The 23973-nt window shown below is 35.9% G+C and overlaps 1 protein-coding gene across 1 annotated transcript; it reads left to right on the forward strand.

Moving 5' to 3' along the window:
* The first annotated feature begins 10521 nt into the window (after positions 1-10521).
* LOC123537597 (tenascin-N-like) lies at positions 10522-23932 on the forward strand. The gene is made up of 5 exons (XM_045321418.2): positions 10522-10845; positions 13237-13309; positions 13586-13753; positions 16989-17165; positions 20778-23932. The coding sequence occupies exons 1-5, from the start codon at positions 10522-10524 to the stop codon at positions 21443-21445; spliced, it is 1410 nt and encodes a 469-aa protein (XP_045177353.1). The 3' UTR covers positions 21446-23932.
* The last annotated feature ends 41 nt before the right edge of the window (positions 23933-23973 follow it).

The following is a 23973-nucleotide window of genomic DNA, read 5'->3' on the forward strand; positions in this document are numbered from 1 at the left end:
GGCACGCTTGCAACTTTTGAAAGTTCTGTGTGTCGTTTGGCACACGCACCAAAGCGACAAAAGAAAACTTTCAACGCGACATCACGAAACATAGAACGCAACAGAACGAAACATTGTTTTTTTTTTTCGCGTTGGTGTCTGCGCCATTAGCAAAGATTTCATTCTGGCATGTTGGCGCGCGCGCTAAGAAAATACAATGTTTCGTTATGTCATGTTAGTACACGCATGGCTATGTGGCACATTTTGTAGTGTCGTCCTGGAATGCGCTTCAACGCACCAATACGAAACTTTTCCTGATGTCGCGTCAGATGTTTTGTTATGTCGGGTTGTTATTTTCGTTTTGTCGGGTTGGAGAGCACGCCAATGTCACACACAAAACTTTCAAAGTTTCATTATGGCGTAGTTTCACGCAGGCAAGGACGACAAAACGAAATGTGCAGCATTTATTACGCGCACGCCAATGCGAAATGTCCTAAATCAGTCATCATTGTTGTCTGTGTTTAAAATAACCTTGTCTACATCTCATAAATTTTGTTCGAGTTGCTTATTTGTACTAATAATAACGTTACCATATTCAGACGGAGTTTAAAAAAAAACTTCTCCGTTTTGCATTCTAAAACAGCATGTTGCTCAGCTTCGACTCCAAAATCATCATTGCCATAACAATTTAAAGTTGCATTTTCGCAATTTTAATGACTCCAAACATCATTGCCGCGCGAGCGGACAGATTTCGTGGAGGTTGTTGGTACAGTAACTATCACCCTTAGAACCTAGATGGAATTTATGGTAATCAAGAAACTCGGAATGGCTTTTGAAACCATGGAGAAATCAGTCAGTTTTCTTGATTATCTGTTACAAGAAAAGTTTATTCGAACTTTGTAGAAGTGCAGAAATATTCAACATTCGACAGAAACATTGCCTAATTATGGTGTTTGATGGGTAGCAATATTGTATTAGTTTTTATTTTATGTCATAATTTGTATCTGTATGCTATAAAATTACATTCGCATTCAGTAAAATAAATTTCTATGCTATAATTCATTATTAATATTCAATATTTTCTTATTAGCATGCCATACTTTTTATTTATATGCAATAAAAATATATTTATATTCGGTAACTTTTTATTTATATGTCTTCTTTTGGTTCGACTTACTTTTTACCCAGAGTGCAAATATAGAATATAAATACAATTTTATTGCATACTAATGAAAAATATGGCATAAAACTAAAACGCATTGAATATATATAGCATATTATAGAATATAAATACATTTTTATGAAATATATTACCGTTTAGGTGTTACAAGAACATTGTTTGTGCTGATCGCATTATTGCGATACGACTTTCTCGTAATACGAGAGTCATTCAATATATAATGAGAGCTATCAATTATCTGAGAAACTAGTCTTAATAATTTAACGAAACTTGGCCTAATAATCATTTACGTCAATTCCTTACTTTTTCGGGAAATTTAAGCACGGTAACGTTGATGACGCCATCAGCGCGCACCTTCCATTGACGTCACTCAAAACAACATGGATGCGGTAACGTCACAAGACTAGCGTAGTTAAATAAAATCGAGTGCCGCCGAAACAAGAGTGCCAGGGAAATTGTATTGCCTTACAAGAAGCTTGCAGCGAATGCCCTCTTTCATATTCTCAAGTAGTGAAATGGGTAAATGAATTTAAGAACGGCATAATTACAGTGAAAGACCACCAGCGTGCTGGACGGAATATCAGTGCAACGGACACATACAATATAGAAAAAGTGAGAGAACTATTGGAAACAGACAGAAGACTTACATGTGAAGAGAAAGCCTAGGAAGTGGACATTAGTGTTGGCTCTCTTCATTCGATTTTACGGAACAGGTTAAAAAATGCGCAAGGTTTCCGCGCGATGGGTGTCCCATTGTCTGACGTCAGAACAGGCAGAATGTCGCTTAACAATCGCTACAAACTTGCTTTCGCGCTTTGATGTAGAAGGACGGAACTTTCTGTCCAAAATTGTAGCAACAGATGAGACGTGGATAAGATCTTACGAGCCGGAAATGAGACGACAATCTGCAGAGTGGCATACTCCGAACTCTCCCAGGCCAGTTTCGTCGGGTTCAAGGGAAAATCAAGCAACTGATGATATTCGCGTATGATACTCGTGGAGTTCTGACAAGTCACATGGTTCTGGTCGGTCAAACTGTCAACAGGGCATACTACATGGAGAATATTAAAAATGCTTGAGACCAGCAATACGTAAAAAACGCCCAGAACATTTAAAAGCCGGTCCAGTCATACTTCATGACAACGCAACCCCACACACCTCTCAGAGCGCGACGTCACTGATTGCGGATTATGAGTGGGAAACGCTTGATCACCCATCATACTCACCTGACATTAGCCCCTCTGACTACGATTTATTCCCGAGGCTGAACTGCCGTGGCCGAGCAGGTTAGGGTGTGTGAGCGTAGTTGCCTAGCAACGGGAATAGAAGATCTGTCGAAAAGATGGAAGTCGGTCATTGGCCACAAGGGATTACTTTGAAGGATTATGATAAGGTTTGAACAATAAATATTGTAATTAAAAATCTATGTGATTGTTCGCATTATATATTGAATGACCCTCGTAGTGATATAATTTATTGTAATAACGAAATTTGTTTTCGTAAAAACGAAATATGAATTAGTCGTGATCAATACAAAAGATCTCGTCGTTACTTGATAGGGAAAATTTTGTTGTAATAACGATAGAAGATCTCGTTTATTAACAATGAGTGATTAATTCAATCATTGAAAATTACTTTTCTGTTTAAGATATGTTAGTTTTTGCTATAATATTACTTAATTGAAACGCATAAAAATGTAAGGTTTGCAAATCTATGTTTTGAATGTATGGTTATAACAATGTAACTTTCTTTTGCTCAAATTTGATTGCAAATATGTGTGTTGTTTTTCTGTTTCAAAAATAAATGCTTTCCTTAGTTCTGATGTTTCATTTCATTCCTTATTTGGATGTAGCGTCACACCGACACAGTTATAGGTCATATGGCTACTTTCAAGCTTTTGATGGTGGACGAAGAATCCAGGTGCTCTTCCCTGCATTATTTCATCAAGGCAGGCATCTTGGTAGAACCTACGACCTTCCATAAGCCATGAAGAATTTGAACAAAGGTCCGAGTTAGGCTTGGACCCAGATCGGTGAGGGGCAAGATATTTGAAGTCAACAACTTTATTCACTCGGCCACAGAGGTCTTGCAGGTCTTTTATTTGGATCAATAGTTGACTGTTTGCTTGTACTGTAGCACATTTGGCGACGCTCTAAACTGCCAAGCGACACGTCGCTGTCTTAAGCTCGTGTGCATATGGGAAAATAGTCAAACTAATTTGAATACATGTATCTGTTAAGATATTTTATAAGACTAACAGGCACAATATAGGAAATGTTGTTATACTAAATTTATAGATCATGGTGACTATTCTTTGTGTAGGAATAATAAACGTTATGTTTTTTGTTTATTAAGTTTAACGTGCAGCATTGCTGATGACCGGGACAGTCTCGGTCATCAGCATATCCCAAGGGCGTTTGTAGGCATTAATACATATGAGCCGCTCCATGAGAAAACCAACATAGTGTATTTGCGACCCATATTTCTGCATATCATTTAAAAATTCGGTAAAAACAGGATCACAATTTTAAGAATAATAACTTTACATAGGAGTTATTTTGAGTACAAGCCCAGTTTCAATGTGTTAACCTATTTTAGATGAATTATGTGAGATAATAGATAAAAAAACACGGATGAATACTTCCAATTGCAAAAATCGTTGACATGCGTCAAATGAGCAATCACATATGTTTAAAACAAATGCGATCCAATACACTTACGGTTATTGCGAACATTAAACCTCGGGAGGAAGCACAACAAGAATAAATATTCGGACCTGACACAGCATTTCAAATATAAAGATCAAGTATTAAAAGCACGTGAATCGCTTTGTTAATACATGATTTTACACACGTTATACATGCCCGGATCCAGCAGAAAAATGTACGGCCGATATATAAGAACAATTGTATTAGGCCGCAAGTCTGATAAAAATTGGATGTCATCTGCTCAGTCCGAGAAAGATCAGCGTAGCGAACTTTCCGTTTTCATGCAATAAGCTCTGCTCGGTTTTGTCAATCGAAAGATCCTGGGTTCGAGTCAGGGCTTTCTGTGACAGGACGGACGTACCGGGGACAATAACTATCAGAACAAATCAACACCCTTTACAATATTTACAAATTTATTTACATAAAATGATTATTTACAATGAATAAATGAAAAGTGAAAAAAAAATTATTATAAGAAAGTAAGAAAAATATCTAAGCTCAGTAACTCTTCTATCAAATATAAAGTTCTAACACTGACTGTTCATTGACACAGATGTTTCCGTTAACTTTAAGTAGCACAAAAACTAAACAACATATCTTCAAGTCAAGACCCTCTAAACCGTGAAAACGTTGACTCCGTTTTGGCTCCCTATGATGGTAGGTGATTGCATCCCTGAGCTGACTTCAATGGATAGCAAATGTCATCGTCTTTGCGGATTACGGCACAACCATGGGACGAAAGCTCTGCGCTGGGAAAATCACATCCAGGTAAGTGAAGACAAGTGAACCTCGGGTATAATACTTCCGGGCCGTGACATCATCACTAAGTAAAAGTCGTCTGGTGGAAGAAGCTAAAATATATAATATATGGTAAGCACCATAGCAAAACAAATAAGTCAGGGCAAAAAAACTGCTCCTTTTGGTACACCATACCTCCGTAGGCTCCCATAAATAATATGTGCTACTTATACCAAATATAAGTGCTACTAAGTTCATACCTCACGTGATTAAAATACTTCACTTATTACTTCCATTATTTCTAAAATTACTTAAAAGTCTAAAGTTAAAGTATAGAAAAGATATGAAAAGTTTGTGATGAAAATTATAGATAAGGAAATGATAAACTGCAGCTATTATTTACAACTACAAATTAACACAATTCAGTGCAAATCAAACGTTATACAATAGCTGGGATCAATATATATTAATTTCCATTCGACAAAATGGACATTGTATGTATATGCTATTTCAAATTACAATAACATATTACATACATGGTACTAGTCTAGTAGACTTGCCGCATAGATTTAACATTACCGTGAATGCAATGCAGTATCGGCGTTCCATAGTTAACAACGAAATGTTTGACATATGTTTTTGACAAAGGGTACTTTACAATTATCATGCTATACAAATTCCAGTACAAATCTTACAGCTTATATAAACGAAATATTTTAGACTCCTCTTTCGAAATAATTTACGAAGTCTGAAAAATTTAATAAATCATCCTGACTGGCCAAAATCATATGTCGAAAAGTAAACGTTACAAAATTCTGTAGAATGACCAACAATTTATAAAAATAAAAACCGTAATTCAACATTTATACAAAAATCTAACAAATAAACTTCTTACCTCGATCGAGCATAACTTTCTACCAAGAAAAATCAATTTGACGTAGATTAGTATAATGTCGAATGTGGTGTGCCCTAGGCATATCTAGTCCAGTCTATTTGTAGGGTAATGTCCCGCCAACTACTAAATTTCATGGGACTCACGACTTATGCGTATACTCTTGACTATTTGCATTTCCACGGGAATCACGATATAGCCGGGAAATCTGACTACTTTGGCGCGGATTGAATTTGACAATTTAAGGCCCGTTATAGTGGTTTTGGGGATAAAAACATGAATTACTGAAGTTTATAAAATACCAACTTTCTTATTACTGAACCGAATTTAATAAAACTTACATGGAAATTTAAGTTATGAAATATAGAAAAACATGAGAGGTATTTTATGTAAAAAATCAGACATTTACCTCAATAACTCAAAAATTTACAAAAAAGATGATGCAATACCTGTATTTAAACTACAGATACAATGAGGCCCGTATGTCAGTTTGTGACACTTTCCTTTCCTAGAGTCAATGCGATAATTTGGTCAGTATTATTTCTGGCATGCAATTCACATCCTTGATTCGAATTACGATTAGGAATGCTGGCAGATTCTAACACGTGTACATGCATGCACTAAGAATGATAATTATAAAAAGTTTACTGACATGGATTATTAATTTTAACATACATACTTTTATTTCCAAAAAGGAATACTCAAGAAATATAATTTACGTCGTTTGAGCGTAGCAAATTAGACGAAAATTGATTTTTCTTGTTAGTTAGGTCTTCGATAGGTAGTTTTTTTCAAAAAATTTGCTATTCTGGCGGTTTTGAATCATTCGGTGTTGGTGTAACTGATCAACAGACACATTTTATTTCATTCCACTTCATTTTTGACAAGGTTATGTAAATAACAGTTTTTGTGTAATTTTATGAAGAAAATTATTAATTTGTATTCATAATTCAACAAGGATTGGGTTATTATAGAGATTGTTGCATAAACTTATGTTTTATGTTGGCAAACTACCTACTATGACAAGTTATCAGATGCTTGTACAACTATTATATGCTATTATATATTATCAGGGTAGCTACATGTATATATTTTCCTCCCAGGGAGATGCGAGGTGTGGCTACCTTTAGAATTACTAACGACAGGTGGATCTCGTTTTGGCGTATGCCTGTTGAAGTTCTACATGTTGTTAGTAGTTGGATGTTATTATGAATGAAATATAATATTTGATTGTTTATTCAATACACGGTATTAATCCGTCAGTAAGTCTAACTGCTGTATCAGAAATAATAAAGAACTGTGTTGTGATTTTTCTGTTGTTATTATATATAAGAGTCTGGGTTGGCAAGGGAAAATAGATTTAACTTCATTGTGGCAAACTCCCAGTACCTCCATCCTCCCTCATTACAGCCCCCCCCCCCCCCCCCCCCCCCCCCCCCCCCCCCCCCCGACACGCACACATAGGTAAAAATACTTGCCCCCCCCCCCCCCTCCACTCCCCCGACACGCACACATAGGTAAAAATACTTGGATCCGGAAAATATTAGCATAAAGATAATATATAGAGTAACACAGATGACGGATGGACAGGCAGAGAGATATGTGGCAAATATTGATACGTGCCTGACCTAATGGACCATGTAACATTAAATATTAATACCTCCTATAAAATAAAGTGACACTGTCTGTCACAGTTGATAAATTAAAGTTTATATTGATTTAACATAATATTAGAAGACTGGTTTATTAAACGGCCATTTAATATTTTACAGTCGATCGAAATTCTGATAAAAACGGGATGATCGTTACAGAACAGACAATTATTTTGTTCTACATGCATTTGAAAAGCTAGCCCAATTGCGAAATGGCGAATCAGTATTAAAGCAAGCTCACAAACGGAATAAATTAACCATACTAGTTTCATCTTACAATCAAAGATTTACACATAGTTTTTTTTTGTTTGTTTGTTTGTTTTTTGTTGTTGTTGTTCTTGTTGTTTTGTTTTGTTTTTAGTAAAGCAAGGCAGTTCAGTGGCAGCGATATTCAAGGTTCCATAAACAGAAATACCTATTTTACAAAATAAAATGGCAATAACTCCGCTATTAATAGAGTTGGTGGCAAAAGAAACCTCAAATGCAAAAGATGTTGTGTACAACATTTCTGCCAAAGAACAATAGTCTATATATGGCGCTTTGTACGTTATCTGCGTCACGGATTCTAAATTTCCTATTTTGATAATTAAATAGGCATAGCTCCGCTAATACTAAAGAAGGCGGCATATGACACCCGAGAAGCGCAACTTAATCATGGGAACAAAATACATGCCAAGTTTCGAAAGTCTAGATCTAGTTCTGTGTGAGTAATGTTCAACATAATTTCAAACCTGTCAGTTTTTGTTTTATATCGGACATTGTTCCGCTCGTACTAAGATATGAAGCAAACAAAAAGAAAGGTGCGCAAATTCATGTTACAAACAATTTCCCTGCTAGACGTTGGTTTGCCTTTTTTCAGCAATATGCGAGACAAATATTCGGACTGACTAGCAGTACCACGATCGGACAGAGTAAAATCTATATACCCTCTCCCATTGACATTGGCGTAATGAGTCATGCAGACGGACGAGAGAAAAATGAAGGACTCTACCATATTCTCTCTACAATCTACCACACACAGCTCTTTCAGCGGGGAACTAAAATTATACATGTAAAGAATGTGAATGTGAAAAATGAGATCCAATAACTTATAAATGTACCCTATATGACTGAAATAATTTACACATCAGAGCAATAACATTAAAACGAGACAAAGTCAATGTTTCTGCAAAATTGATACAATACAAAGGTTTTTATCATCGCGTTGTAAAATTATAGATAAAATAGAAAAATGGAAACTCCATAGGTCATTCAACGCGACAAAAATGAAAATTTGCAGGCTTGGTTTGTTCTGTTCATGGACGATAGTGGAAATGCACGCTAAAATGTTAATTTTGTATTGAATACAGTCCAAAAATTTTATTTTTGTTGGCCTTAAATAAAACGAACTTTACAATCTTGAGTGAACCGAAGTTGTAAATACATTACAACAAGAAAATATCGGTTAAATTGAAAGATGCTCCTGAAGTATGATTATTGCACATTTAACAAAAGATGTATTCACTGACTCGGCACATACAGTTTACTGATGCTGAATAATCAAAGGGCAATATTTCATTGAGAAATCATTCCACCGGAACGTGAAGAAAATTTGCGCACCCCCTCTTGAGAGTGAAGCTTCCTATGAATTTTCACCGAATTCTAGCTAGTGGTTGCTGAGATAATATATAATAATGCCGATATAGTTTACTAGTGTTGAATAAATAATGTACAATTACTCAGTGAAAATCATCCGACCAAAACATGACAACAACATGCACATCTCCTCTTGATAGTACAGCTTCCTATCAAGTTTTGATGAATTCCAGTCAGTGGTTGCTGAGGAATACTCCGGACAAAAAAATATACTAATACTAATGTTGAATACTCAAAGAGCAATAACTCAATTAAAAATCATCTGACCGGAATACGAAGATAATAATTATGCGCATCTTCTCTTGGTAGTGAAGCTTCCTATTAGTATGGCAAAATTCCAATCACTAAGTGCTGAGAAATACTCTGGACAATAATTGTACTATAGTTTACTACTGTTGAATAATCAAACGACAATAACTCGATGATGAAAGATCACTTGATCGAAACAGAACGTCAATATGTGCATCTCCTCTTGATAGTAAAGCTTCCTATGAAGTTTTGATGGGTGCCAGCCAGTGTTTGCTGAGGAATACACCGAACAAGGAATGGTACTATATTAATGTTAAATAATCAAAGGGCAATACCTCATAAATCATCTGACCGGAACACGAAGACAATATGCGCATATATATCTTTTTGAAATGAAGCTTTCTATTAAGTATAGCTAAATTCCAATCAGTGAGTGCTGAGAAATACTCCAGTCAAGAACTGTACTATAGTATACTACTGTTGAATAATAAAGGGCAATAACGCAATGAAAAATAATCCGACCGAAACCTGACGATAACATGCGCATTTCCTCTCAATAGTAAAGCTAAATTCCAAACAGAGGTTGCTGAGAAATCCACCGAACAACAATTGTACTGTAATATACTACTGTTGAATAATAACTCGGTGAAAAATCATCTTACCGAAACACGAAGTTAATATGCACGCCTCTTGATAGTGAGGTTTTTATGAAGTTTCGCTAAATTCTAACCAGGGGTTGCTTAGAAGTACTCCGAACAAAAATTGCGGGACGGACGGACGAAGCGGCGATTATATGCGTGCCCTTCGGCGAGTATAAAAATACATACAATAAACCCATGTTCACAATTAAGTTTGCACATGATAAAGGTATATTCATCTGTCGTAGATGAATTCTTCGTCTGTATGAACTGATAATGATTGCCTAACATAGGTTTCATATAAACAGTGTAACATCATAAGACGTCGCTATATTCAAATCAATCAAGTAAAGAAAATGGGTTGAATGCATCTATGGACAGTAGCTGAGATGTAGCTGCATTACTTTCCTATTTCATACTAAAATTGCTTCATGTTGCCAATAGGTGTATTTCAAATCCTAATCAATTTTAGCACGTCCTAGAATCTCATAATGCGCAACGATGTCAAAGGAGCTTGACAAATGAATTGATATGTTTATCTGAACGTATAAAGTGACAGAAAATGCGTCATATTTGTATAGCTTACAAATTCATCCGGTTTTCATATTAACAAGATAAAACACTTAATTTTGAATACATCATCGCCAGTTATATTGACATGCATAAACGTTTCATACAGAACAATACAGAAAATGTATTATTTATAATATTCTTTTAGATTTGACAGGATCCAGCTTTTCATCATCAAATGATGATCATATAACCCAATATCAATAAAGAATCATTCGCTGGAATATTACAAAAATCAATTTTTAAGCCTAATTGTCACCAGATTGAAACAGTTCAAGCCATGGAATGGATTAATATACTTGTTATATCTTTAATTTTATCAGAAAATATAGCTTTAACTGGAAAAGGTCTTGCGGTCAGGTTTAATATAACAATCTTCAAAGCCTGTCTGTCATCTGATATTGTGTTGAATAAATTGATCCAAGTCTCACTTCAGCAATGTGTGGACGAATGTTCCTCAAGAGTAGGCTGTCGAGCAGTCAACTATTTCAGACATTTTCATCTTTGTGAACTACTTCCGGTAGATGACGGAAATCTTTACCAAAGTGGAGGTAAAAATCGTGCATGTGTTTTGGTTAAAAAGGCTGATATGGATCTTCATGAGGTAATGTTGTTGTGTCACATGAAAAGATTTATTCGTCAGTTTGTAAATATTTTTAGATTCAATTCTTTTAGTTAATATACATTTTCATAAATTAAACTGCGGTGTACATTGTATAACGCTTCATGAAATTTAAAAAGATTCGAAGGGTTTTCTTGCAATCCAGACAGAATTTTCTCGTGTTTTTGCCGGTGCTGGAAAAATCGTTTTACACCCCGGGGTGAAAGATTACTCGCGACTGGATGTGTAGATTCATACGCTACTAGATGAATAAGACAGTGCTTAAAATTTTTTTTAAAAAAAGCGTTTGTTCTAACTTATTTCTTCTATCAATTGAAGAATAAGCCATGCCAGAAAACGAATCTATCTCTAGTTGAATGTGCGGATGGAAATATTTATCTAGGTCAAGAATAACTGTTTTGCGGTAACTCGACAGAGCTTCAGTAACCCTTGAACAATATTTCCATCTGCACATCAAGCCAGGGAAATATTCTTGTAATATCATTTTTATTATAATCAAAACGTACATGAACGTAAGTTCACATACTCAAAAGATTGATACAAACAAATTCGAATATGTATATACCCATAAAAACTGTTATCTGATACATATACTTCAATGTTTCTAGCAAACTATTTAGACCTACTTCAAAGGTCAAAAGCTGGTAGCGAACTCATCTTGCTGTATTCATGCATTCCAAAGTTCATAACGCACTAGTTGTGTCATGTTCACGCACTCCATAGCTCTGAGCCAGCTGATCGTATCATCTTTAAAGACCCCTAACGTCCGTAGCAAACTGATTAACCACGCTCATATAGGCCAAAGCTTAGCTTTAGCGAACTATTCTTTGTGTGTTCATGATGTGAACTAATCGCGTTCAGACACTTCAGACACTCTAAAGCTTCAAGCAAACTCTTCGCGTCATGTTCACAGTCTCCGAAGATCGAAACTAACTGGTCATGCCATGTTCATACATTTAACATTATTTTTTTTAATGCATCTTAAAACTGGTTTTGCATTTACGGATTATGTTATGTGCGTGAAATTAGCCAGAGTAGCCAGAGTAGCCAGAGTTCAGCCAGAGTTCAGTCAGAGTTTAGCCAGAGTTCAGCCAGAGTTTAGCCAGAGTAGCCAGAGAAGTCAGAACTCTGGCTACTCTGGCTACTCTAAATAGTCACTTGAAAATATTAATTAACTTGAATTTCAGTTTAAGCATGCTATTAAGATAGAAATAACATATTAAGTTTCATAATCAAATTCAGCTAAGACGGAAAATGTTTGTTAACTAGGTTACTCTGGCTTCTCTTAAAATCCTAGAAACTCTGGCTACTCTGGCCAGCCAGACTAACCAAAACAAATAAAATCCAGGCGACTCGGACTATTCTGGATACTATGGCGGACCAGAGTAGCCAGAACATTTTAACATCCTAGAAACTCTGGCTTTTCTGCATAAACTCTGGCTACTCTGGCTGAACCCTGGCTACTCTGGCCAGCCAGAGTAACCAGAGTTATGATTTCTCTGGCTGAACTCTGGCTACTCTGACCAGCCAGAGTAACCAGAGTTATGACTTCTCTGGCTGAACTCTGGCTACTCTGGCCAGCCAGAGAAACCAGAGTTATGATTTCTCTGCCTGAACTCTGGCTACTCTGACCAGCCAGAGTAACCAGAGTTATGACTTCTCTGGCTGAACTCTGGCTACTCTGGCTACTCTGGCTGCACTCTGGCTGCTCTGGCCAGCCAGAGAAACCAGAGTTATTATTTCTCTGGCTGAACTCTGGCTACTCTGACCAGCCAGAGTAACCAGAGTTATGACTTCTCTGGCTGAACTCTGACTACTCTGGCTGCACTCTGGCTACTCTGGCTAGCCAGAGTAACCAGAATTCTGACTTCTCTGGCTACTCTGGCTAAACTCTGGCTGAACTCTGGCTAAACTCTGGCTACTCTGGCTGAACTCTTGCTGAACTCTGGCTACTCTGGCTAATTTCACGCACATGATTATGTTGCACTTTACATGGTCTTTCTTCTTTAAGGTATTTAGCCTGGTGAATATATTTGATAAATGATTAGAACTGCCGTGTGTGTCAAAAAGAGAAGCACAATCAAGTATCCAAATATAATGAATGTACCTTTTATAAGGAAATTCAGTCTGTAGTTCACACAAGGGTCTATGAACAATTTCCATGAAAACTACACATGTGCTTAATATGAATATATCGGTACTCCCTGGCTTTCGAAGTAGCAGTTGTTAGATTTAAGGGGAAAATACACTTTGGTATAAAAAAACGCAATAGTGCATGTATGTGTAAGCATTGACTATAAACCAGAGAGCCACAGGATATCTCGATCTGTTTCTTATTCTAATATTCATTATTCGTTACTTCTTTCTTAACAGATACAGACAACTTGCACCTGTGCCGCGAGGGAATCATGTGATATCGAGTCTCATGCAATATGTACTCATGAAGGTATTGTTTTGTCAACGATTCAAATTAAACATACAAATAACGTGGTAAACTGTTTTGTTGATTTTTACTGCTTATAACAACAAAGGTCTTCCGGCAAACATTTCGGAAAGTAAATAAACGAATCCTTTTGACTACACTTGGGATACTCTAAATATAGTGTAAACATCAAAAAACATCTGGTAAATTATATTGGAATCCGCATCCTTATCAAATAAAGATATCTTAATACATCACCGGCGAAAAAAAATCAATAAATACGCAGATTTTTTTCTTCAGAGTGCAAACCAGTTAACTTAGAAAATGGAAAGGTCTCTGGGAACATGCTATCCTTGGGATCTACAGTAACATTCGAATGCGACCAGATGTACATAGAGGTAAATGGGAAGAGTGAAGCAACATGTCTTGCTAATGGAACATGGTCATACTATCCCCAGTGCAAACGAGGTAAGATTACTTTTTTGACAAAATTAAACTATGTAAAAAGAACTGAAGATAAATATACGACTATGAAAATGTTATACAATTCAACGTAAGCTGCTGGGCGTGAGAAGTGTTGCGCATTTCGTTAAATCTCATCAAGGTTTAAAAAATAATACGAGCCGATATACACAGCCTTACAGTCATGTATTTGGTAATTTGAATCAAAATAGCTTATAGTACAAAATAAAAGAAGAAAAACAAAGACTAACCTAATGCTTTGTATCAGACTTCTGCGTACTGCTAAGCATGATAAAATGATTTTAATTTGCTGCCAGGTGAAGTTTTATCCGAAGTTTAATTGCAGGTCAGATATCAATTTTCACCAAGCAAACGGTAGGCCTAGGTGGAATTTATACAGGCCATATTGTAAATTATTGCATGACGGTTTCACGTACCTAATAAAATCTCGGAAATAGAAATCGTTGCATAAATATGTCTTCAAAAAGTTGGTGTCGATTTGAACAAAAGAACCCCAGCAAAATTTTATTTCGTCACTGACCTAAATACGCAAAATGTATTTTATCCCTAGATTTGGCCTTTTATTTCGCAGAAGGGTAGGATAAATTAGCAAACAGCTCGGCTTCAAAGTGTTTTTCCAAGAATGTGATAAAGCTTCTTTACATTTCTTAGACCGTTATATACCAAAATAGTATGTGGAATTGGAGCGTCTTCTGTGTCTTGCACTTCCAACTAACATTACTAACGGTCTTTTGGAGGAGCCGCCCATGTTGGTAACCGGTGGCGACTACAAATAAGGTTACAAACACACGCACAAGCATCAGTAGTTTTACTCGTAGCTTTTGCGTAAGAGCGCTTATTTCAAACTGCAAATAAACCAGTAAGTCTTTTGAAAATCCTCCGTCCGTCTGATCGATATGTTGTGTATCCTGAATTAACTGTGCTATGTCCACATTATATAAAGATAAACGTATTGATATTACAGCAAATCTTTTAAAATGCATACTTGAAGCGATACGTACTTCGTAAGTTAATACATTTTAGAACGTTTCTCAATACTGTGTTCTCCCTGACACCCGCCGGTCATTTTAGTATATAGTGGAAACTTTAATAAAATATTCTTGTCAAAAACTTCAGACTCGATTAAAGAATACAAAATGGTCTTATCTTTAGATACTTCCACAAAAAGTTCAAGTGTGGTCCGATTTTCAAATAATTTAATACAAATGTTTTTGGGGCAATCCATTGTAACGTTTTTTTAATTGGTCAGGCTTGTCAAAAATATGGCCGCCAGAGGGCATGGTAATTTTTCCATGTATTTTAGAACTTTGAACATATTTTTATCAGAAACTGTTAGACCTTTTTTAAGATATGTTTACACAAAAGTTTCATAGTTGACCATTTGAAAAAGTGTTACAATAATATTGGTTCGTAAACAACACCAGAGCTAAGCATTAAAACATCTTCAAACAAAATGCAAATTGCGAAAGCACGGCGCACGGTGATCGTATTTCAGCGACCTTAACAACGAAGGATACTTCCATTTATCTTGCCTTATACAAGTTTCTTGCACTTCATTTTGTCAAGAGACATAATGTGCAGACCATACATAGTCCATATCTAGTTAGTAATTTTTCGGCGAACGCCGTCAAAGAACGAATTCGTGACCTGGACTAACCCATGCCACGTGACCTAAGTTTGCAAATCAGATTGCTTGATAATGCATTATAGATAGTTTATCAAAATGAAAGATTTATGCAACACTTCGCCTGATTGGACGAGAGTGTATATTTTTTCACTCTGCTGATTGTGCAAAGCTACGTTTCGCTCAGTATATTTAGTATGAATATTGATATATCTAAAAGTGATAAATAGATTTAATAAATATAATAAACCTGTTCAAATACAAACAGATTTCAATTTACAGAGACAGCTGAATAGGTCTGGGTATCAAATGGGTAAGGGTATGATTAGCCGATCGATTAAAGTCTCCTAGGTAGAGAAGTGCCTTCCAGACCACTGCTGTAATTATTCGTCGTAGGAAAAACTACACAAAATTGCACCCCTACGAAACCATTGTGAAAAATTAAAAGAGACCCATTTAAATTGTTAAAGTGTCGTGTTTAGTTTTGCTATTTGCAAAATGTTAGATAGATGATAGAATAACACAAATGATATGAAAACCTCATAAACTTCTTGTCTTATTACAATTCGCCGACCATCATTTTTAAAAGATATTTCTTGTTCGTTATGAATTTTGATTAAAACAAAATCGCTGACTTATCCCTGTGGTAGTCTAATCAGTTCGGAATATTACAGCTGCAGCTAACTTGTTGATTTATTGCCGTTTTTATGCAATTATTTAAATTTCGTACGTGAAAATAGCCATAAGAGGCTGAAGTATGAGAACAGTAACTCTGTTTGAGATAATACGGAAATTATGCCGAATTCGTGTTTATAAGCAAAATCGTCGTAAAGCAAAGGATTTAGCCTATTCTTTACTCAGCAGTTTGTTTAATCTACATGCAACATAAAGGATTTAAGGTTTTAATAAGAAATAGGATGAAAGCGCAAGTTTCAAGACATTTCTGATAAAGTGAACTCTAAAACATTACAAAAACATGGAACATAAAGTTTATTTTCAGTGTTTTAATAAAATCAGTTCATAACCTGTATAAAAGAACTTTTATGTTTTGTGATCCAGTCAAAATCCAGTAACAGGTGCATTTTATGGCCGATGTTAATCAACTATAAACAAAACATGATGTAATGAACTAAACAAGAAATGAACACTACCAACCAGACAGCATGTATTTAATCTGTATCATTTTTGACCACTTACCGTTTGGTTGTCCAGTTACTGTATGATTTATTCAGGAAATACTAAAGTACACAGAAGCTTGCAACACATGTTTTAACAGCTTTAGTATTGTCCAGCTTCAGAAAATGTGGAAGTATTTATAGACTGCAAATTTTAATGATATATTTTAATCGCACTGTACACAACAGGCGGCTTTGGCAACAAATGTGTACCTTACTTTTGAACAACCGTCGTACATTGTATTTAACAAAATTGATTATTTCGAATAGAACTATTTTTATATTTTTTCATCTAATCTAAATGCAAAACGGTGCGGCAAAATAGAATTTGCATATGCATACATTATTGAAATACGATTGTCAATTACTAAATACTTCGAAGCATGAAATACCAGTACATTTGTTGTGTTTTTTTTTCTAGATTGCAACGAGCCCACACGACAAATAAGTAATGCAACGCTAAGCAACGGCAAGACATATGAAGGTCAAAGCAGAACGTTTAAATGTAATCCAGGATTTATATTCCCCGTCGGATATAATGCCATGAACATAACCTGCAGGTCTGATGGTCAATGGTCAACCATGCTATGTCCAACAGGTCAGTTAAACTCTATAATATGCATAAAGTGTACTGAAACAATTAATTAAAGAAACTCCTGCCCTATCTGCTATGGCTCTTTGTAGAAACAAAACGTATGTTCAAAGCGATAATGGACATTCTGCAATGCTAAATAGTTGATGATAATGTACAATGCGGTTAGTAGGACTGTTCAAAAACAGTGTGAAATACTTGAGCACTGTTACAGGAAATTCCAGTATGATGACTTTGGCGCTTACATAAGCGTGACATGTTTCAAATATGGTCAAAGTACTGAAGAGTTATGTGCCCATTAACTTAAACAATTTGTGTGCTGTAATTGTCGAGGCATACGACTTTGTAGCGTGAACTACATCAGGAGTTTCAATTGATTTTAATAAAATTTTATTACATGAGTTGTAAAATAAGTATGACTTATTCTTATGGTATTACAGAATTAGGCACCCTTGGACTTAATTCATAATAATGACTTATTTGTTCTGCTAACGGGATTGTAGGATGTATTAATCACCTGCATTAATGGATTTAGTTTAATTAGACTTTAAATATTTCTAAAGTCACACCGTAAGCTTGTTTTGCAGTATATGCTACATTTTTATATACTAGTATTAGTATACAATAATTTAAAAAATTAAACGAGACTTATCTTGGTAAAAGTCGAAGTTTGATTTCAATTCTTTGAGTAAGCATTGAGTGAGGGCTTATTGTCCTTAAACTTTCTTGATGCTTCATCAGCTTCTAAATTATGCTTTCCTGCAATATGTGCAGCAGTTAACCAAATGTCATGAGTTATGCACCATGTCCAAATATCAACAGCAATCCTATTACACTGAGGAGACACAGTTCTACCCATATTATTAATATAACTGACAGCAGTCGTATTATCTGACATTACTTTTACATGTGTGGAAACAATAGACTTCTGAAAAGACCGTAATGCATGGAAAATTGCAAGTAATTCCAATACATTTATGTTTGATTGACTTTCTTCAACAGTCCACCTACCGCCTATTTTTTGGGTTAGGTACTTAGCCCCCCAGCCAAGGAAGGATGCATCCGTTTCAATAATGTTACTTGGATTTGACCTGTCAATTACTCTAGACTGTTGCCGTAAATTCTGAATCCACCAAGCTAACTCAGATTTCATTTTGTCTGTAAGTGGCATAACTGCATCGTAATTTCCAAAATTATGCTTCAGAGAAATAGTTTTTGCTAGTTCTAGATCTCTATAGTGCAACTTTCCATAGTCTACGGCAGAAAAACTAGCTACAATAAGACCAATAACCCTGGCCACCTGTCTAATTGGTGCCTCAGATTTTCCATACAAAATTTGACATTCCTGAATAATTTTATCCTGCATTTCTTTTGGCAAAATGACTACCATTTCTTCAGAATCTATTATGTTCCCAAAGTAATGCAATTTTGTAGTAGGAAACAATACTGATTTTTCTTCATTTATAATAAAACCAACCTGTGACATCAGGTTAACTGTTGCATCAATATTATCAACACATTCAGTAAAAGTATCACCCAACAAAATGCTGTCATCAATAAAACCTGAGCTTATATATCCCAGGCTACGTAATCTTGCATAAATGGGCTTCAAAAGCTTTGTGAAAAGACGAGGGCCTTCACTAACTCCATTAGCTAGGCAGGTATATTGGTAAATTTGGTCGCGCCAAATGAAACGGAAACATTTTTGCTGTTCATCAGCTATTTTTATGGAATAATATGCGTTACGGATATCAACTGATCCCATTTTTACACCTTTCGTTATTAATGTAAGAGCTTTTTCAAACGTTTCCATCTTGAAATGTTTATAAGGGATGAATGTATTAACCTTTTTTAAATTCAAAATCAATCGGTATTCACCATTCTTTTTTGGTCGTAAGAAGATTGGTGATAGTATTTGACCTTCCTCTGTCTCGACAGGCACAATAACTTTCAAATGTAAAAGTTTCTCAATTTCACGATCAATTTGCTGAGATTCAAACATGTTAAATTTATACTGAATGCTATGACAAATTTTTGTTTTAGAATCTTCTTCCTTAATTTGAAGATCAATGTGACAATTTTCTACTATATCAAGAATTTGAGGATCAGATGTTAGTTTTTCCCATTCTTGCACAAATTGCGCCAATCTATCTGCTTGAAAATCAGAAACATTTACCTGTTTTACTGCTTTAATGGCATCCGAGACCCCCGTCTCTGGTAGTTTTTTTATTCAACTGCAGATGTACCAGGGTCAAACATGCCCCGGCCTCTTGGTCGCATGCCACGGCCATATCCACCCTTGAACCGGAACCCTCGATTCATGAGTCTACGTGTTGGTCCACCTCTGTAAGGGCGGCGATCAAACATCCTATTACTGATTTTTGAGCAGTCTTCAAGCTCTTTGGCTGATTTAGAGACATCATCCCCAAATAAGAATTTCGTAAACGGTCGGGACTAGCTACACAAATGAGTATACTCCTTGCTCATTTCCGGACGTAAAAAATCCTTTCTAGTCAGGTTCACCTGTTTGTTCGCATGCCCAATAAAGGCGAGCACATCATTACACTGATCAATCACAGTTCCTAACTGTACATCAGAATGCCCTGATTCAATCTGAGCCAGCTGATTCACCGCTTTCACCAAAATAGTGCCACTCTTCACTATAGATTCTTCAATATACTGAAGTTTCCTATCAGATGTACGTGCATTTGGCGAGACTGCGTCCCAAATTAACTGATTCATTTTAACCACAGTTAAAGCGTCACAATTTTCTGGCCTTGCATTAAGGTCATCTTTCATGAGTTTATTGTAATGCTCTTCATCGAGCCCATTCAGAAACAATTCATTCACTGTAGATGCCAGAACCGAATCAACATTAACATCACAAGTTTCTGAACTCTTAAATCGTTTTGCCATGTCTTTAAACCTATTATTACTATTCTCATCCTCGTCACATTTTCTCTTTTTCTGTTCGTCAGAATCCTGACGTTCACTAGATCTATCATCAAATGACTCCTCGTCATCATCAAAATTCTCATAGTCGTCATACAACTGTTCATAATTTTTCACTTTACTCGCTACCTCTTGAATTTTCTCATTCTGATCTTTCATTTGCTTATCGAACGAACTTTTCATAACTTCCAACAAGTTAAGAATCTTGTCCTTGGCAGATTTAACCATACTCGACGAGCTGGCTTTTTCCTCAACCTTTTTAGGCGCTTTCGCCGGCGCTTTGCCTTTATTCACTTTTTCTTTAACTTTTTCACCTGATTCCAAACTTTCTTCGAAGTTGTATCTCTCGATCCTTTACTAGCATCCGCCATTACGACGGAAGTGAAAAAATCACACCACGTGCGCCCTAAAATTCGCCTCGTTTCACTAAATTAAATTTACTAGATATGCACTACGTGCATACAAATTTGTGTCAATAACTAATCAAACAAACTAGAATGAAATTTTCAATAAAATCGATCTACGACCGATTAAAAAATCTTAAACTACGAGGCGTGTTTCTTGCAGAATTGCAACCGGAAAAGTGATCTGCGCATGCGCAACCGAATCTCAGGTAAGCCTGAACGAAATTCTTAAACGAAAAAAAAAATTGTTTTATACTTCTAGAAACAAATGAAAACAACACATGCAATGGTTGCATACTCCCAAGAGATTGTCAAGACAGACAAGGTCTTAATGATTCTTCGCCAACAACACTGTGTGACATATATCCTGTAGACAGTATTGGCTTCGAGGCACGTTGTGATATGGACACGCCGCCTGGTGGATGGACCGTGATACAGCGCAGAGTAAATGATAGTGACTTCAAAAGAAACTGGGAAGAGTACAAAGAAGGATTTGGTAATCTGAATGGTAACTTCTGGTTAGGCAATGACAAAATATGGAAATTAACAAACGGGGGACATTACAAATTACGAGTTGACCTTGTAGATCAAAACGGAGATAAGGGTTATGCAGAGTACAGTTCATTTTCCATCGGAGATGAATCTTCTAAATATACCTTGAATATTTCAGGACACAGTGGAACAGCGAATGACAGCTTGATAACCAGGCATAACGGAATGAAGTTCAGCACTTTTGATCAAGACAATGATAATTACGAAACCAAATGCGCAGTTGAATTTGGAGGAGGTTGGTGGTACAGTGACTGTCAGTCTTCGAACTTGAACGGACCTTATGGTAGTCAAGCTGATAATCAAGGGATGACGTGGAAAGATTGGAGAAATTCATCAGTGTCTATGTTATTCACAGAAATGAAAATACGACGGGAATAATACCTCCACAAGGAGACCTATTTGTGAATTTAGTTAATTAGATGTCGATGATAAGAACATTATTTTATGCTGTATTTATACCGTTTCATGATGTCAGAAAATTGATACCCTAGCAAAGGAAAGACTTAACTAGTATCTGATAATTTGATGAAAATAATATATCCCAAACATTGACTTTATCGTTGAATATCGTTCGAATGCATATAATAATATAACTTGGGTAGAGCACTTATCATATCAATCCTACGAGAAGCGGTAAAATCACGATCCTATGCAACTGATTAAATACTTTGTAAATTTCTTTCAACCGACAACTAATGAATTATAACTATAAATAAGGGTTGTTTAAACATTGGCGTACACCGACTTGCTTGAAATCTTAATATCTTGTAATGTGTTCCCAAGTGCTTATAGAAATTAATGAAAATAACATTTACAATGGTTAATAATAAAATCTATAAAAAAAATCCTTTGGAAGCAAAGAATGCAACCAAGAAGAATAATAGCAGACTCGGTTTGATTTAGTAGTAAACATACATGTGATATTAACAAAAGGGTTGTATGATGTTTACCCTGTTGACAGTGTTGGCTTCGTTGTACCACACCACCTGGTGGACGAACTAAGATACAGCGTAGAATATCTGACAGTGATTTTTAAAAGAAACTGGGGAAATATTATTGAGTATGTTTTTTTATCTGGAGGTTATAACTGTTTAGGCAATGACAAAATATGGAAACTAGCAAACATTGGACAGCACAAAGTATGAGTTGATCTCACAGTCCAGCACGCAGAGAACAATTCATTTACAAATGGGAATTCATCTTCTACGTTTACATTGAATATGTTAGGACTGTGGAACATGGAGTGGCTGCATGTTTTTCCAGGCATAAAGGCATAAAATTTAGCACTTTTGCCCAGATATTGACATTTACTAAAATTATTGTGCAGACAGATTTCGTGGAAGTTGTTGGTACAGTAACTATCAACCTTAGAACCTAAATGGACCTTACGGTAGTCAGGAAACTTGGAATGACTTAGAAGCCATGGAGAAATCAGTCAGTGTTTATGAGAAAAGAAAATTGGCCAGAAGAATGGAACGTTTTCTTAATTATTTGTTGCAAGAAAAGTTATTCAAGCTTTTTAAAAATTCTGAATTATCTAACCTTTGACTGAAATGTTACCAAAATGATACTATTGTTCAAAACTTTGCTTGAATTATGAAAGATGTGAGATAAGATCATGTATATTTATTGAATTGATTGCCGGACAAAAGTCAAAACTCTTGGCTTTAGGACCGATTTCTTCTGCGGACTTGTAAACTTTACGACGACGCTAAATATCAGTAAGAATGATTACGTAGGGTACTTTTCCAGTACAAGTACGTTATTTTATTCAATAAAAGGAACCATGATCTAAAATAATGCCTTCGACTCTCGTGGAGTTTGCCATCATATATATTCATTGAATTGATTGCCGGACAAAAGTCAAAACTCTTGGCTTTAGGACCGATTTCTTCTGCGGACTTGTAAACTTTACGACGACGCTAAATATCAGTAAGAATGATTACGTAGGGTACTTTTCCAGTACAAGTACGTTATTTTATTCAATTAAAGGTACCATGATCTAAAATAATGCCTTCGACTCTCGAGGAGTTTGCCAAGCCGGATCAAACTGATGGGTTCCAGGCCTGGCGGCAAAGAAGTCCACTCAAGCATTACAGATCAAAGTACTGTTATAATAATGTTCTATATGTATTGTATTACATGCCTGTATAAATTCTGTAAACATTACCGCAAATAGCAAATCACTAAATGAGATATATTATTTCGATTCTAACACGTTATCACGGACTTTAAAGTAAACTCTTGTCGGCATGCATTAGATATTTGCCAGTTTTCAATCGGGTTCTTTTCCAGCGCGCAGCTACGCCGCTTGACGCTATGACGTAATAGTTGTGACGTCAGAACAGTGAATTATTGTTTAATAATTCACTGTTCCCAACCTTTTTTGTTTAATTAATAGGAAAATGAATCGGATCGTGTTAGAATGATTTTTTAAGCTGGCTGTACTTGCAAAATGCATGTGCATGCTAATTTTTGTTACTATCAGTGCAAATTTAGCATTCTTAAGTCTAAACTTCAAAAGTAAAAACTTAATAAAATAAACACGGACTCAGCGTGCGTAAACAAAAAAAAATCCACACGGCATGCCAATGAGGTACTAAATGAGAGTTCGATTTTAAATGTCGTCCGTAATGTTATGGTGTGTATTGTGTGTAAAATACTTTTTAAGTGTTTTATGGAGGTATATAATTAATTGAGTTCTGCAACTGTAGCTTGTTCTATAATGTGGCATTTGACTGTCGTGGATTATATCAAACATATCATACTCGGCGCTTGCGCGCCTCAGGTGATACAGGTCTTGCGAATTCCCTCGAGTCGAATACAACATTCAGCTTTTGCATTGGTCCATGCTTGCGGACTCAAGCTATACCTGCACTGATTCTTGAAAAAAACTACAACTCAAT

Source organism: Mercenaria mercenaria, chromosome 17 (assembly GCF_021730395.1).
Source record: "Mercenaria mercenaria strain notata chromosome 17, MADL_Memer_1, whole genome shotgun sequence".
Lineage (NCBI taxonomy): Eukaryota > Metazoa > Mollusca > Bivalvia > Venerida > Veneridae > Mercenaria > Mercenaria mercenaria.